This window comes from Lissotriton helveticus, chromosome 1_1, assembly GCF_964261635.1.
Source record: "Lissotriton helveticus chromosome 1_1, aLisHel1.1, whole genome shotgun sequence".
Classification (NCBI taxonomy): Eukaryota; Metazoa; Chordata; class Amphibia; order Caudata; family Salamandridae; genus Lissotriton; species Lissotriton helveticus.
In genome coordinates, this window is record NC_136057.1 from 431390309 (window position 1) to 431408810 (window position 18502).

Consider the following 18502-nt stretch of genomic DNA (forward strand, 5'->3'; position numbering starts at 1 on the left):
CTTTTCCCTCCTGAAATCTAACTTAGGGATTATCATGGCGTTTTTTCCTAATATTATGTATGCCTTTGTCTGTGTGTATGTCCATGTTCTTTCTTTACAGGTTTTGTTGGACCTCATTTGGTTACACACTACCCTTCTTTATATTGAACAGGTCATTGTTCCTGACTACATCGACGTCTGATTGTGATGTGATGGTTTATCATGTTTTTTGTCTTTCACAGGTTCTGTTTTATTAACGCCAACTGGGCGCAACAGACTCTATTCTTATAAACACTATTATGTACATTGCACCTATTTTTAATTTTTGTAGAGTTCACTTTTACATTTACACTTCATGTGAGTAAGGTGAGGATAGTTGTGCATATCTTTGTCCTGAAGAAAGAGTTTTTACACTCCGAAACATGTCGACGCACTTTTGAGGTTGACGTACCCTAATATACAGTAAACAACCTCACCCTGCACCCTTTTAATGATACCAGCCGAGGCCTTAATACATTTTTTTTTATTTTTACACCTACGAGCCAGGTATCTTTTAATCACCACTTTTCACCACCTCACTACTCACACTTGTTTACCTCACACACACCAACACATAGTTCACTTTCAGTGCTCCTGCGTAGTCGCGAGTCGCAGCACGCCGCATCCCGAAGAGAGATGCGAAGACCCCAATGATGAAGCATGACACCAAGGGGCCTGTTGGTGTGTGTGAGGGGTATTTAAAACAACACTGTGTGCTCCCGACCACTGTAGGGATCACTACCACTGCCAGAGTGGATTCCATTTTGTTTATGCAAATTGCCAGAGGAGACCGAATCCACTTTCCCTCTCCCTCCCTCCTTTTGTTGTATTCTTGCAACAGGAAGAACCACATTATCACAAAAGAATCAAAGCGTGCACTGAAACCTTTCCATGGTCTGCACACAAATGTTTATTTCCATATTGGAGGGACACAATAGGCCAGTGATGTTAAAGATCAATAAGCAGTTGCATACTTTGTAGTAGTGTACTAAAAAGGATATACTGTATATTTTCACATTTTAGAGAAACATAATGGCACATTTAAGACCAACAACAGTGCAGTACGTTATGGGATAGGTACTCCACTGATAGAACAGTGGCTACGTTCAAAAAGTTCTAGACACCCACATAGCCTCAACGTTTGCTAATAAGACACCTAACTGAAGATCATTGCACATGAACAACATATATAAGTGTAAATGATACACCTTCCACAGCGGGAATTTTTCGATTGACTGCCCAGGCTCGACTTAAAAACGGATTGTGAATTTAAGCTTTTTGAGCAAATATGTTTCAACCTAGACCTTTACTCTTTCATTGTGGGTGTGGCCTCTGTGCTCCTGAACAAAGGTGGCATCAGCTACTCGGAGTACGCTGCTTTCCTGTACGTGCCACACAGATCCTCTCCCCACTTTTTAGAAAGGATAGGACAGCTTCAGTACAGCTGGAAAAATATTTGTATTCAACTAGGTCACTCAACTGATGCATTTCGGCTATGGCTGAGCCTTCGTCAAAGTGCGGGATGCCATTTTGTTCCAGATTTTATTTTCATAATCTCACAGGGCTCCATAGACACCAAACAAAATACTACAATTGATGATATTCTGTTATAACCATGAATTTAAACATAAAAAAGTGTAAAACTAAATATTCTCCTTGATGTTGCCCATATATACGCAATTAGAATAAAAACATTTTTCAAATTCATCTACATAACCATGCCCAGTTGCCTACTGGGATGTGTAGTCTTACTTCCCTTCATGCACCTAATTAATATCAGGGCACTGTTAATCATGTTGAATTCAAAGGACTATCCACCTTGACAGGGGTCTCTTCTGCACACGTTTCCCTTTCTTTGCTCCACAAGAATCCCACAATCCGTTGATTGGCCACTCACTGGCCCCCAGTTCGATCAACGTACATGCTTCAATCTAACTGTTGGAGCCTCTCCTCCTCTTATGAGTGGGTGGTGCAAAGAACATGAGTAGAGTGTTGGTTTGCCCACCATGGTCATGACTTTTGGTAAGAGTGTTGCCCTAGTATTCAGTACTAACTTGTCTGGACAAAACATTGTGTAGGGCAGGTGCCCAGACACTGCCTGGAGTTCACTCAAGTTACAAGTTGACATAATTGCAATGAGGAAGACAATCTTCAAGGTCAAGAGATGCAGGGATAAGCTATGCTTAGGCTCGAACGCCGTACAACTTCGGAATGTCAAAACAAGTTAAGATTCCACTGTGGCATAACAAATGCTTGCGAGGAAATGTGTGTTAAATCTTTAATTAATCTCCTTACAACATGACATGAACAAGAACGGTTAGTCTGGCAAACATAAAAAGGCCAGTAGGGCTGACAAATAACCTTTTACAGTAACCTCTGGAAGGCTTTGTTGGGTTAAAGACAAGAAAAAGATGTAGGACAGCTTTGCCTGCAAGGGGTCAGTTTTCTGCAGACATGGCACCAGGTTACAAATCTGTCCCAAAGCCCGGTATAAATCCACCACTTCAGGCAGGAGATCGAATGGAATCAATTGCCACCACTCAGTCTCCACACACTCAACTGTAAATTACGTAGATTTAGGTGGAGGAGGGTGACCTGTTCCTGTGACAAAAGAAACCAAGAAGTGGTAGCATGATCAGAAGACAGGTGTTTCATGACCAGGAGATCCAGGTACCATACTCTCCTTAGTCAATGTAGGGCCACTAGGATGACTGGGACTGATTGTTCCTGATCTTCAGAAGTCAGGACAAGAGAGGTAGTAGTGGGAAGGCATATGGGGAGCGAAGTCTTCCATTCAAGGTGGAATGTTCCAAATATTCTTGTGGAAACTCCAGTGTGAAAAATTGTTGATGCTGCTAATGGTGGCAGACGGATAAAGATAGAGTTCTACCCACTAATGAAAAAGACATCCTGTGCCACCTTGAGACATCTGCGCTGGTCATATGCTCTGGCATTCAGGAACAGCACCAGGGGGTTGACCCAGTAACAGGCGTACCTCCTGCAGCAGAATGAGCAAATTACCTTATTTAATTTGATTTGGTGTGGGAGGAATACTGGGGGAGAGAAGAGAAAAGGTAGGGTGTATCCTGTTTGAACTATTTGCAGGACCCATCTGCCAGACACAATGATTCGCCAATCCAGGAGGAAATGCCTTCCACTGGGTGAACACCTGCCACTAACAGAATTATAGGTGTAATGTCTCTGCTGACCTTAACGTTGTTTATCAGTTTGGCACCTGCTACCCCAAAAGGACTGGCTCATCTATTGCATCACTGGCTGAGAAGAACATCTTTACCTATACGCCAGTGCCATGGAGTAGCCCCTAAATTTCCTGAACTGGTAGGAAAATTGCTTGGCAGCGGTCAACAGCCCCATAGTATGCCCTGTAGGTTTGCTGTCCCATCAAACTGCATAAACCTTAGTGAAGCCTTAACATTATTGGAGAAAGTGGTGGAACGCATTCAGGCACGTGTGCAGGGTACAAAGTTGGTGCTGATTGCTCTACCAGTGCAGTTAGTTGAATTCAGATGGCTAAAAAAAATAATTGCCCATGCCCTGCCCCTCGTGTATCGCCTGAGCCAAAGACGCCTAAAGGTCCTCTGGGACTACTAGCATGATGTCGCTGGCCAATGTCCCAAAGATCATGCGTGTAGCATCTAAAAAGGCAGACCGTGCTTACAAAAAGTGGTGCCAAGCTGGTGGGAAAATATACATTTTCAAAGCTTCAGTCCTTTTTGATTCTCTATCTAGAGGATTGGTTGGAAAGGAGTTTTAGAAGGAAACCAAGGCATTCTCAGAAAGACTTTAAACAAGAGGTAAAATGTCCAAACAGTACAGACCTATATAACAAGCACAGTTTTTCAATTATTGCAAAACATATGTAAAATGTGCTTAATTACAACATGTGATTCATTACATATGATTTATCAGACTTGTATTCTTTGGAAAAAAACTAACGCCCAACACATGTTTTATCACTTCGGGACTTCTTCAAGGCTGTAAAGTGTTTACAAAAGAAAGCTTACATTTTTGCAAAACATTGACAGTACCTGCCAGAGAAGAAAGTATATTAAAAAAAAAAAGCAGATAGACTTTAAGCCCAAAGACGAGAAAAAAAGTGAGTCAGATGAGAAGAAAGATGTACTCCCTAAGTACTATTTTCCCACTTTACTTTCGTTTCGTACGATGTGGGATAACTTACCACTACTACCCATTTGCTTTATTGTTTGGAAAGGAGTTGGGGTTCACCTTTTTGGTTGAGGCATGTACAATAAGACTCTTCAAAGTAGGTTGCATGGTCGGAAGACTAAAGTGCCACCTATGACACAGGCTACCTGCCAGATAGCAGCGGAAGTACATGGCTTTAACCAAGTAGCCATCAAGGTATACATGAGGGCATCATTAAATAGAATTAAGGGATCATATGTTACTGGCCCAAGCTGTAGAATTTCTGTTAGAACATTTGTTTTACCCTCAATGGGGGAGGGGGAGGGGAGCTGTAATTCAATCATTTTGGGTGCCTTCTAAACCACCACTGCACATGAAGCTGTTGGTGGTCAGTGTGGCTGGTCAAGCGTTGTCTCATGAGAGGTATCAAGTTCACTAGTGTTTTGCAAATCAACATAATACATCATCAGAGTAATGAGAGGAGAAAGCCGCCTCACGATCATCATCATAATCACTAAATAACCTGTTACAGAATCATAATCAAAGCCAAAACCATAACAGCATTCAATCTAAAGCTGTAACGTAGTAGAGGCACCAGGTTAAAGTCAGAATGCATGACAATGGGATGTGTCTTTATAATCCCATGATGCAACACCAGTCAACCTCGAGACTATAAAGGCCCTGGGATCCAATATGGGTGTTGACAGTGGATTATCCTGCAGCGGTGGTTGCGTCCAGGTGGCGGGAGCCAGCATAGATCATGGGGACAGAGTGGAAGTCTGTACAGGTCCCGTAACACATCGGAAGGGGACAGCTGGAGACATTAAGGGACCCACCAGTGGTAACATGACTGGAGGTTTTTGTGATTCCATGGGGCTTGAATGCGTACCAGAGGGAGCCAGAAGTATACTCAAAATTTGCAGCATGGCTTCCTTGAAGACCTCAATCTGTTGCAGGGTTGACACAGTCTTGGAAAATCGGGGCACTATGGGACTAACAGGGGACCTGCTTCAGTGACCAATGACTTCAATAGAATGTGACTCACATTTTGATGCCCTCTCTTGCGAGTGGGGTTGAGGGGTCGAGTCCAGCTTTGCTTTCTTATGCTTAGACTTCGATTTAGTTAGAGCAGTGGCGCAGTCACAGGAGCAGCCCAGAGACCAGGCACACAACTTGGAGTTTGATCTGCACAAAGGCTGAAACGTCTTCTTGTGTTTGGTGACAAACAACTTTGACTACCAGTCTCGAATAGCGAGTGGGTGAAGTACGGTGCACTTGTCACACAACTCCGAGTCGAGCTTAGGCACCAAAGGCACATCATGTGAGGGTCTGTGACCAACATTCACTTCTTGCATTGCAGCAAGGTTTGAAGCCTGTTGTTTTTGGAGAGGACATCATTCCCTAGCACAGTGTGAAGAAAGTTTTAGGAGTCGTCAGAAAAATTGGCAGCGCAGCTCCAGATCCACATCAGAAGGCACTGAAATAAAAGAACAGACTTAACTGTGCATTGGTGGTGCTTACATGAGGCACCACTCTGTCACTTCCGGGATGCATCCTAGTGGTGCACGGGAACAGTGCTACAAAATTCTCTGGGTCCAGTCTGGGGCCTGGGATATGATCCAAGGAGAGGAATGTGTGGTTAGTAGTATCCATCAAACGTTTTCAGCTGTTTTAAACACAGACTTGCAGTGCATTGTACCAGCTACTGCTGTTAAGCATGTTACCTTTTTTATACAGCTGAGGATGGGAATATCATCTCATACAAACTTATGCCTTTAATATGTACTTTGTGCAGCTGTGCAAATTCTTTCCACACATTTACAGCTGACATTCTAAAGTGTCAAATCTGCCAATTTAAACATAGAAAAGATTTGATTTTGTTTTGTTTTAACCACAGCACTAGCAGCTGTGGACTTATTAAAAAGCAGATGAAACAGAGGTCAAAATACCAGATCCAAAGGAAAACAAAATTAGGGGGAAGTGGCAAAATTGGGGATTTCTAGGCAACAAAATAGAAGGTTTTTTATGTATCTCTACTGCAGCTATCCGATGGCTATTAATTCCAAACAAAAAGAAAAAATAATATGTGCATTGCCCTCCATTCTCAATAATGGACAACAACGATGAGTGACAACAAGTAGCACATCTGCACAGCATAAGAGTTTTCACACAACAGTCGGTCGTCGGTTAATCTTTAGGTCCCAGAGGACTGTGTAAAAGGTAGGTGAATATGCAACACCATGCATAAATATAGGAGAGGAAAAAGTTAAAAGCAGTATACACTTGTGTGACTCATTAATATCAAATGTGAATTTATCCACTAGATAAGGTTTCTCCAATGAGTAGCATTGAGCTACTGGTAGATCTCCAGCTACCTGTAACTAGCTCTCGTGTGTGCAGACCAGCATCTTAAAGTAGAGGCTTTTGGTTGGTTGGATGCATCCCAATATTGAAATGCATATATTCAAAACAAAAATGTGTACATTTTCAGAATTCATAAGCTGATATTTGGAAAAATTGGTTGGATTTCCAAAATATATCTAAGCTGATATTTGAGTGATAAATCAAGAGGCGTTGGTGGGAATTATTTGCATAATTATTAACTTGGTGTCAGAGCCAATGCAGTTATTATTGTCGTCATGTACACACAATGTTGAGGAATTTTAAATTGATGAAGACTTTCACAATTTCACAATAATGCTGGCGACCCTCCCAGATGAAGTGAAGTGATCACTACTCGTAACCTTGCATGGAGTGGCCATCTTGTCTGATGTGGTCACTATGATCATAAGTAGCTCTTGTTCTAAAGAGGTCGGAGATCCCTGCACTAGACTGACATCACAGCATGGGCGAACACTTGAGATCATGCTTCTGTATCAAGATATAAAGAAAAAGTAGAATAAAATCCTACCCTAAATCAGGTTATATTTACAATGACCATCAAGAGAAGCAGTTTAAAAATGCCTGGGCGTAGTGGTATATTTCCTGCTGGGTTATATTTTATGTTGGACCTTTCAAAAGTTGATGATGTGTAACCTGCCAAAAATGATTATTAAAAGGCTTCTGTAGAGAGAAACCACAACGAAGGGGAATTCCCAAGACTGGAAGTATTTTTGGGTGTATTCAATCTTAAAAACCTAGTGGACTATTCTTTAGAGGACGGATAGAACATTTACAATGCCAAAAAGAAAACATTAATTTGATGCTAGATAGAATACTGGGCTTTTAACCCTTTACTAACAAAGAGAAAATTGATAACTGAAGTCAGAGAATTTAAAGGGTTATCAGTTTATAAACCACAACTGGAGTAAAATGTGTTTTACACATAGCTTCTTGGAAGCCATTGAAGATTAAACACTGGTCGTAGTCAAGGAATATTTACATAACAGGATTGTCATGACACGAAGCTTAGCCTTCAAAACACCCCTTCGGATTAAAAACACTTACTGAAATAACTACCAGGCGGCTGGACTTCCAGGATTTAATGCTACCATGACAGGGGTTAAACAGCAACAAATTGATTATCTGTTAATTTGATTAAACACTGTCGAAATAACACAAATTGCACTATATGAAACATTAAAGTAAATGACAGCAGCTTACCTCAGTGGCTATCCTGTAAGCTTGGTCATAAAAGTTTGTTTCCATGAGCCCAAAAGAGTACATGCCCCTCACATAACTAAAGAAACACAAGCAAAACCAGTTGAAGACTCATTTCCTATAATTCAGCATTCAATTGTAAAATGCATTGCTTTAAGCATACAACAGTTTTTTAGCACTGGGCAATTATACGCCTATGAGCCCACAATGACCGGTAAAGTGGGTAGCCACTAATCTCTGTTCTAATAGGAGTTACTGCATCTGCAGATTCAAAAAATCTCAATTCAGTCCCAGTGAAAACGTGTTGGAATACAGTGAATTTCTGACATTTTTAAATGTGTTTTAGTGAATTCTTCTTTTTTTTTTTTAAAGGAACATTAGCACCTGAATGCAGACCTCAGCATAACCAGAGTATCTGTAGTACCTCTGTAGGTATAGTCACATCATTTACAAATACGAATCTTTAAAAGCTAATGATCTGATACATCAGCATTTAAAACCTTCTAAAAAGAACAGTTCAGTCTGTCAGATCTGAAAAACCGTTTTAATAAGTCAGGGAAAGCAATAGAAGAATAAATATGGCCCATTGGGTTGTACGTTGCCTACAGCAGAGGGCCATAAAATTAAAGTAGTGAAAAAATTACAAAGTAAAGTGTCAGCAAAAAAGTATACCCAGACAATAGCTCATGAGTCTGGAATCCTTGACCAGTCCACATGCTTTGGTGAATTTGAAACATCACAATACTAAGCTATTCCAGAGGTCTTTCCCACAAAAGTCGTTCCTGCAACTCTAGATTGGCATCCGCTACGCTCCCATTAGTTTAACCTACTACAAGCTTTGACATCTTTGCCTCATTTTCTATGACTGAGGTTGACAGGTTATGTATTAGGAGCAATGCTGAACCACCTGTGGAAGCCATGGTAGGCCAGCAAGTTCAAAAGCAGAATGTTTAGCTCCTTTCACTCTTCAGATCATCAAGGACCTGATTTCGATCTTGGCAGACTGGTTACTCCGTCACAACGATAATGGATATGTCATCTGCCGAAATATAAATCCCTTATATCCTATGGGATTTATATTTCGGCAGATGGGATATCCGGCAGCGTTGTGACGGAGTAACTCTACTGCCACGATCTAAATCTGGAGTGATGTAGACTGACTTCAAAAAGACCACTGTTTGCCACTTTAGCCAACTCTTGACCTTACTGACTCTTTAACATAGGTCAATATTTCTGCTTCTTAACACGTGCAACTGTTTGAATGTGCTGCCGCTGCCTAACTTCAACATTTTATTGAATCAGCAGGCATGTTTCATGACTCACAGGCACAGACAATCCAGTAATGGTTTAGGGATGGACACTGTGGCGAGGTCAGTCATAGATGAACGGAGAATAATTTTAAAGTTGGTGCCATGCCATGGTGGGCCTCTTAAAGGCTTTCAAGGTTTTCAAGATCCTCAATCAGATTCTCAACGATTACCTCTTACTGAGGGATTAAGAATAATGTAATCAAGTGGATCCGATATTTTATCAGTGACCAATTGCAATCTAGTCACCAGATAGCTTTCAATTTCTCATCCAAGCCCTTATATTGTGGTGTGCGACAGGGATCAGCACTCTCATCCTTACATTTTAAACTGTATTTGTATCTTTTGGGTGATAATCTTCACTGTCAACGCATAACATTTTTATGTATGTCAATGAGACCAAGTTCCTCCTAGGAAGGTACCATCTGGATTCAGCTGACAGACTTTCTACTCTGTTTAAACATGTTAAGATTTGGGCGAAAAGAAACCTTTTAAAATTCTATTTGTCCAAGTCGTTACTGATGGTCAGAGGACATAATCCCTCTGGCCAGGACGTACTTCTTAAGCCTCCATCTTTGGGTCTTAGTCCCAAATTAGTATCTGCTAGGCAGAACCTGGTCAGACTTCGATTTCTCAATGGAGGTGCCAGGTGGCTATGTTGACTGTCATGTTTTTATCAGCTACAGACAAATGTGTGGGATCTTTCCTTTTTTTGACATGTGCACGTAGGGTTATTCCCACCAATGCATTTCGAGAATTCAATCCATTGGGGTTTACTCAAAAAGAGTGCGTAGCAAGACAGTACTATGTTCAAAATGCAGCAGTCAGACCAGTTTCCTGCATTAGGAAATATGAACATGTTTCACATGCTTTCAGCTTCCCTTTAACAAAGACAATCCACTTTACTCCAGTGTGTATTCTTCATCGTGTTTATTATAGGCAAAAACTGTGCATGCTCTGTTCAAGGTTCACCAAATATGCCCGATTTAAATATCTGAATCTCTTGAACAAGTCCCTCTTAGATGAATGATACACTCATCAAAATTCCACACTTCATAAAGAAATTAATATAAGTCAAATTTATACACACAATTACGATACCTAAACTATACATTGAATTTTTATAGATACCAGTACAGGTCCGAATAATTATAATACAACTACATTAAATTAACACATTGACAGCCTGGGTGTCAACACACTGCTCTGTGCCCAACACTTTCTCTAATCTTTGTAAAAATGATGGAGGAGAATTGTATTCACTTCTGTGTCTGGTGCCCTTGATGTATGTAAGTGTAATAAGGGAGCTCCGGATACACCCTTTTATGGCATCTATATATATATATAGATACATATGCTAGCAGCTTACATTTTTAACCTTTGTACAGGCGGGCCCAAGGTCTGAGTATATAAAATTTACAACAACCGAGGTGACTACGTGTATGCTAGTAGAAGAAAATATAGTTACAAGCCCGAAAACTGCTTTTATTGCACTGACTGAACAAGGAAAAGTCACTTTGCCTTGTGTGCTTTCCAGTAAGGAAAGAGTAAAACAAAACAATGCTATGATCAGAGTTGAACTGGGACAGCACTCGAGTGAATAACAAGCATTTACAATGCAACGGTTTCGCCTTTGAAAAAGTTAGAGCTATTGGCATTGTAAATGACAACATTTTTATGTATGTGTTGGTTTTGAAAACAGATAAATAAATGACACTGTCATTTACAATGCAAATAGCTTAATCTCTCGCAAATGCCACACACAAACACACAGACCCACACAGAGTCCCACACACATACATACCTACAGAGCCACACACAGAGCAACACACACACATACACAGAGCCACAGACACAGACACACACACAGCCCCTCCCCCCCGTCAGGACGCACCCTCCAGGGCCAGCATGGACGGGAAATCCTTGCAGTTTGAGATGCCGGTGGAGTCGGTGATGCAGGTCTTCCACAAGTTGGACCAGAAGGTGGCCGTGGTGATGACTGTGCCGTCGATGCTTGACACCTTCTAGTAGTCGGTGGGCAGAGTGGAGCAGACCAGCACCCAGCCCGACAGGGCCAGCAGGACGGCCACGATCTCCCCCGCCATGCAGTCACTCACAGGCCATGAGAATCAATGGCAGAAGTGGGCTGACCCATTGTCACATTCTATATGCTAACACGTCACAAACAGAATGTGAGTGATATTAGAACAGACCAACGAAAAGGAATGCTTCATGGTCCCTCTCGAAATGTATATGGATGCATGTTTTTAATAAATTTTTCTGACTACAAGAGCCTGGAAAATAGCTAAATATGACAAGCCGGACCAAAAAAATTGGATTAATATACACAAAGCTAAATTACATGCATAAAATTGGATTATCACAATGAAAATCTACTCAGGGAGGCTTGTCAGACGGGGCTAAACACCAAAACTCTTGCTGACTATTGTAATGTGTGAGATTCCATGTTCCAAAATACTTCTGCAGACTTTACCACAGTGTAACAAAAAGCCACCCTTAAAGACCTGTTAGCTTAACCTTATGCTTTTCATAAGAAATGTTAGACTACTGCATTTTTCAAACCATTTCATAATAAACAGATTTAATCTATGGCATCAGACATCATTTTTCGATAGGAAATTGGAAACACTCATCTACAGGCTTGACAACAGTGGAATAACAAGCCACCCGTAAAAGCCTTTCAACTCCATTGCCTTTGTTTTAAGGTTCCAAGATTACCAGATCCTGGGCATCTAACATGGCATAAATTGTTTATCCCCATAACGAACTTGAGGTCTAGGCTTTCCAATACGGCATAAAGTGCAATTTAAGCACTTTTTTGTAGTGAAAGAACACATCTCCTGCCCAGTCATATCCTGTATTGAAGATAACCAACATTTAGGCAGGGCCAAAGCTCCTCTCTCAGTAGTGTTTCTTGTAACTCTTTTATGTTAATTACATGAGGTAATGAGACAGCTGTGCTGTCAAGCCAGCTCTAAAAAGAGACTCCTTATAAAGTTACATCGGTTTAGCGAAGTTTGGGGGATGGACACACATGGGATTTAATTGCTCCACAATGTATATTTGTACATACTTGTGTAGTATAAACCTAGTCGAAAGTGAGTAGAGTGCGGTACTGAGTCAAAGGCAGAGACACAACCAGAAATGTAATCTAGACAACGTTCCGGGTTCTGACAGGACAGGAGTACTAATTATAGTTCGTTGAGGCAAGAATCTACTTACGTGACTCAAACACACAATAATGGTCACCATGTGTTTTTTATCTGGCTGCTGGGCACACCACAAGGGGGTAATGCACATCATGCTGAATACCAAAAACTAGAAACAGCTGCCAACAGCACGGGCACACGGACAGCGGGGAGGGGTGGGGGGGCGGGAAGGGGAGGTCCTGGGGGGGGCTATGGACGGAGCCTGAACTCACCTGTGCGATTTATTTATCTTTGTTCACGGCGGCAATCGTAAAGGTGCACTGAAAAAGTTAATTGATCTGCTCGGTGTTTTGTTTAATCCAGTATTTAATTTATCTTGTCTTTAGGATGCGATATGTAGATGGACGAAATGTATACACTTGTATAGTGCTTCGTCCACAGGCAGAGGAGTACTGTATTAGGATAACAGGCGAAGGCGAATGAGTGCTTGGAGGAGCATTGCTGCTGCAGTCACTCACCGTGGGGGTGTGATGCAGTAAGGGCTGCCATACCCCATGACAAACTGGATATCCTGACGTTGGCATGATGAGTATGCTTGTCTGTATTTAGGCTGAGCCGGAAAGGTGGTGTCTATTGATCAAGAGACAGACAGCAGATGCGTTTAATGCAATGCAAGAATGTTGGGAATATTGTCGGAGAAGAGGCGGCTTTGGAACTGTAGAACCAAGTTCGAGTCCCTGTGACATTCAACATCCTGTGATGGTAGAGCACAATTTCCTCTGTCAGATAGATATATTAATGGGACTTTGACATCGAGACGGTGGAGTGGCCATATAGGGGCATTCCCCTTTAAAGTGAATTGACCCCGTGAAATAAAACATGCACGTGGGTTTCTTGATACTCCAACCCTGTGGTTACTTTGCTTCCGCATACGGACGGGAAAAACAGCACGGGCACACGGACAGTGGGGAGGGGTGGGGGGGCTTCCGCTCTCCTCTCTTCGGACGGGGCAGTCCTGGGGGGGAGGGGGGGGACGGACGGGAAAAACAGCACGGCCACACGGACAGCGGGGAGGGGTGTGGGGGGCGGCAAGGGGCAGTCCTGGGGGGGCTATGGACGGAGCCTGAACTCACCGGTACCTGTGCGAGGAGGTGATGGGGAGGCCGAGGGAGCCCCTCGGCCGCTGTAGCCCTGGCTTCCGCTCTCCTCTCTTCGGACGGGGCAGTCCTGGGGGAGCAACTTCAAACTCGCCAACCACTTCGGCCAAAGGCTTTTCCAAAATGAGGACAACATCAAGGGACAAAAAAAAATAAATACACGCCCACAGCCACATGACGTCAGAAAAGAGGCAGGATGAGAAAAACCTCGCCGAAACGCCACGAATCGCCTCGAACGATGACAGGCAGATCTCACTTCCAATGGCTAGCCTCCATTTTTGGAGGTAGCCAATGGGAGAGTGAGGCGGTGCCCAAGCCACAATACTCTAACAAAAGATTTCGACCTGCGCCGAAAAGCTGCGCGGCGCAGCTTTTCGCCAGGTCGAAACCTAAAAATGACCCTCACTCGTGAATCGAATAGCTAAAAAGGTGGCCCATATTTGCGAATTTGAGTCGTTTTGAACTTGCAAAGGTACTCTGTCTAGGTGTTTTGTGAGGCAGTAGAGACTTCTGTGGTACGGTTCATACATTCTCAGTCAGACTGTGCGTTGGAAGTCTCAGGGATATCAGTAACGTCATCCACATCTTTTACAAGTGCTGGGACTTTTCTGTTGTGAGTCCTGCATTCCCTAGGGGAGCCAAAACCAGTCCTGGGCCCTTGGAACTGAGTGTTTGGCCTGTAACCTTCATAAAAGCTAATCTGACGTAGTCCCAGACGCCGCTGCTTCCAGCGAAGCCGTGGTCATCCCTCGAGAGGAGCACGACACAGACCACAACATCGCAGCCCCGGCCTCACTGATAATATTGCTCCATGGCGCTGCCTACACCGAAGCAGAGAGCACAGCTTGGGAAGAGCAAAACACATCTCCTCGATGACATTGCCACCCCAGGTGTCACTGCAACAGTGCCAATAGGCTCCACCCTTGTCTCTGATGCTGCTACCTGCACCTTGGCTGAGAGCACCGCTCTTGAAGAACACGACGCATCGCCCTATCTTATATTGCAGCCCCTGGTCTGCCGATGACCGCAATCATCACAGATGCTGCCTGCATTGAAGCTGTGGTCACGGCTCATGAATAGCACAGCCCATCGACCGAGACAACATCAGAGCCTCAGCCCCACCAATGCCAGCACTCCGGAACACGACGTCACATGGCTTGAGCCTCAGCGCATGTGACTCCAAGGCCTGAACGACTTCTGCCCAACTTTTGGAACTGATGCTGGTGACGCCTAATCTTTGGATTTCAGCGCGAAATCCTCCAGGTCTCTTCACTTCCAAAGGTACTGTTTTGATGGTCTGTCCGATGCCGTATCATTGAACTCTTGGATTTGTGTTATTCACGCCGCCCCAATAGCCCCGGATGGCGCGATCAACTGACTTCAAGGAACTGTATTTCAAAGTTTATTCTTGCAAAATTCTTATCTATACTTGTGTATGTTAAATTTTTATTGTTTTTCTGAGATAAATATTGGCTATTTTTGTGCACTGGTGTGGAGTGTGTGGTTGAGGTGTGGTTGTGTGAGTGTGTGTGTATGGTTGGGGTGGGTGTGTGTGGAGTGGGGTGGTGTAAGGGGTGTGGTGTGTTTTACAGATTACTTTCGAGATAAACCTAATACTTATGCCAAGCTACCAAGGGAGTGAGCAGGGGTTATCCTATCTGCGTAACGTACTTACCCTGATGAGAATGAGGGTGCCAACTTGGACAGGGTGCATACCGAAGCCCAACTAGACACACCATTTCTAACAAACAGGATTCAGCTGGGTTGGAATTCCGGCATGGGGCTACCTCAACAATGTCAGCAAAATGTTCCTCTGTCTAAACAAAGGAATGATGTCATTTATATAATAAACTTCACCCATGTTACCATGCCGAAGCCCCAATCAGGCAGCTATTATTGATACAATCCTTGCAGAACTGTCACCGAGTGGACAACATACATCAACATTTAGAGCAGTGAACTTAGTCCTCGTACAGAATGTTCTGATAAAATGCCTACAAAGAAATGTAAATGTAAGCAAAGCCATTTCAGAGAAAATGTTCCCATACGGGCACGCAAGCAAATGTGTGTCAAGTGTCAACATTCAAGAAAGATGTCAACTTTAAACATGAGAATGTAAAATAGTGGTGTTCTTTCTCATGGCCTATGTGACCACATAACACTGCATTCATTTCTGCTTGCTGCAGGCAATGTTTGTGGCACAATGGAGAAATGAACTGTAAGCATTGGACCAACATATAATGAACAGGCCCACAACTTACCAAAATACTGGACCACACACTGACTTGTCAGACCAGCTCCTTAGGCATTGCCTTATTGCCCTAAAGTCCAGTCCGACACTGGCTATGACTAAACCATGTTCTTCGCGCTTGAGCTTTTCCCACAGTTTGAGGTGGCACACAGTAGTGTACACAGCATATCAATAAAACTCCCTACCAAGGAAATACAGAAGTTACTGCTGTAAGAAAAACAATAATCATCTGTCATGACAAGTCCAGGCCCAGTCCCGTCCAAGTCTCTTCTGTATTCCACTACTATTACTTGATGAGATGCTGAAAGTGTAGCACAGTAAATATAGATGCTCTGGGTTAAGGAGCACAAGAAAGAGCAGTAGGAGCACATGCGTCTTATGAGGAGGACTTGGGATATAATTTAAATTTCCAGTAACTGGAATAGTTCAACTATATTCGTGTACGAGCAAGAAAGATGCAATGCCCTTGGCATCTTTTGACAGTAAGCCTAGCTGAAAGTACTTTTAAAGTAATTAAACGGGGAATAGGGTGTGCTCTTCTAAAGAAGAGAAAAGGAAATGATCGTTTCCTATGAATGGTTTAATTTACTTTCTTGCATATTTAGAATTATCTAAACAGGCAACCAGGATATGTCCTGTAGCCAAAATAGCACAGGTTACAAAGGCTATAAAAGGGCCCATAAGGCAGGGACCCAATCGGATCTAGCGACCCCGACAAGAATTGTGTACATTCAAGACAGCTAAATCCTTCTAAAGGGCAACATGGTGTCACCATGCCCAAAAGAGCAAGACCAAACAGGTGGTGGTCTGAGGCAAAAGGGATGGCTAGTGTTGTGAGGATGATTTTAGGAGTCTCTATCATAAATGTTGTAAATATTGTTGCAATCAGGAACCTCTTTATTTGAGTTTGAGGTGTTTGGCCTATGTATATTATCTACTTTGACTTGTTGCTAAACGCTAAACCCACAGCAGTCATGCTCCGTAAGGGAAGATGTTGTTTTCCAGATAGAAATAATGCTTTATTAGGTTTCATCAGGTTTTTATAACAAGAGATTGCTAGTTGGAGGTACTTCTCATAGAATTACTTAAACCTACAGTCTTTATCGTATTAACATCTACTACCAAGCAGCCCAAGAGTATTATTCACATTCACACTTCATTTTGTCGACTTCGTGAAAATTCAGCACACACATTCCATTTCTTTTTTTTTTTTTGGAAAACCTTTATTTATATAGAAGTGTACACCGCTATTTAGCCGAACATCCCGGGGGCACGGCAGCATATCTAAAGGCATAGTATCATGGCATACATCGTTCACGTTTCCGGATATATGAGGTTCAATTTTACTATTAAATCAGGATGACGTCAATAACATAAAAAGCTGCAATATAACGTAAAGAGACGTGGGTGTCGGGTGCCTAACCGTAAGATATAGTCATACATCGGGCGAACCAAGCCAAAAGTTCCACATATTGAGACGACCACACAGAAGGCATGGATCACGTAGCAGAGAATCAGGATACACGTGCATTCAAATATCACAAGCACCGAGTAGACGCCCGCCCAAGTACACCAATAATGCAGCAACAGTTAAGGCATGAATCACAACAAATCAATGAAAACTCAGGGAAGTATCCAACAGACCGATCCCACATCCGAAAAAGGAAGAAAGAGAAAGGAAAACCAAAAGAGCGAAGGAAAAAGGCCATAGAAACACAAAAAAGAAAAATAATAAACCCCAACCCCCAACCCCCCACCCCGCACACCTGTAGATGGCTACGGCCTACCCCCCTAGCAGCGTGCCTGTCGCCCAGTAACTAAACCCGAAATATAGAAGAAAGAGAAAGTAGAATAGAGAGGAAAATAAAGATCCAAATAGAACAATAACACTGGAGGAAGGATCCTAGAACATACAAGCAAACAAAGTCAATTTCGGAACGAATCACGTAATAGGGTAGTCGCCTTCGGTACCAACATAGAAACCCAAAAGAGTTACAGGAAATACGTGTGAATCAGAACGAGCCAATATACAATAATAGCATGCTAACCCTTTGTCTACCCAGCAAGGTCAACAAATATAATACGAAAAACACAAGCGCACATCGCCAAATTGCGACCCAGAAAGAACAAAACTGGACCCCCCATCTAAGCAGCGGTGTGGAAAGAACAAGAAAGAAATACAAACAAAGGAAAAATAAGGGCCATAGAACAAAAAGAACGAAAACAAATCCCATCCCCCACCCCGCATACCAGCAGAAGGCTACAGCCCACCCCCCCTATAGGCATGCCTGTCGCCCCAAGCACTAAACCCCAAGTTACAAGAAAAAGAAGGAGGAGGAGCCCTGCACCCCCCCCCATCCCCCCCCCCAACTCCCAGAAGAAAAGGGTAAGCTCCCCAGGAGAGGAGGTAACCATCATTATGTGTCCGTTACATATCCCCACAATCACAATTATACGCCAAACCCTGTGTCATCAGCAAAAGCACCAATACAGCAAAACAATCATGCGACGTTCATCCCTGGCCAGTTCGAGTAAAAGTAAGCAGACACTCCAACACGGCAGTTCCATAGGCAAGCAATCCCGGCGTCCAAAGATGCATCCCAGGAGACACCCAGGCGCTCAGTAAAGGCAGGTGAATGGCAACAAGTCCCCTTCGCCAATAGTCACTGTCCAATATTGAAGGAGCCCCGTGGCACTGTTCGATGGTGGGTAAATAGAACAAAGATCCAGCAGGAATGTCGGTCGCGCAATGCAAGATGGCAGGCACACTGTAATCAAAATCCCAAACCTCTCGCCCCAAAGAATCCACGAAGACAAACGACCGATCAGCGA

The 18502-nt window shown here is 43.0% G+C and overlaps 1 protein-coding gene across 1 annotated transcript in view; it reads right to left on the reverse strand.

Moving 5' to 3' along the window:
- Positions 1-18502, reverse strand: part of TTC38 (tetratricopeptide repeat domain 38) — a 620299-nt gene that overhangs the window by 315027 nt on the left and 286770 nt on the right. Inside the window, exon 6 of the mRNA XM_078673810.1 lies at positions 7789-7864. Within this exon, the coding sequence (XP_078529936.1) occupies positions 7789-7864 (76 nt within the window). The remainder of the gene's footprint in view (positions 1-7788; positions 7865-18502) is intronic.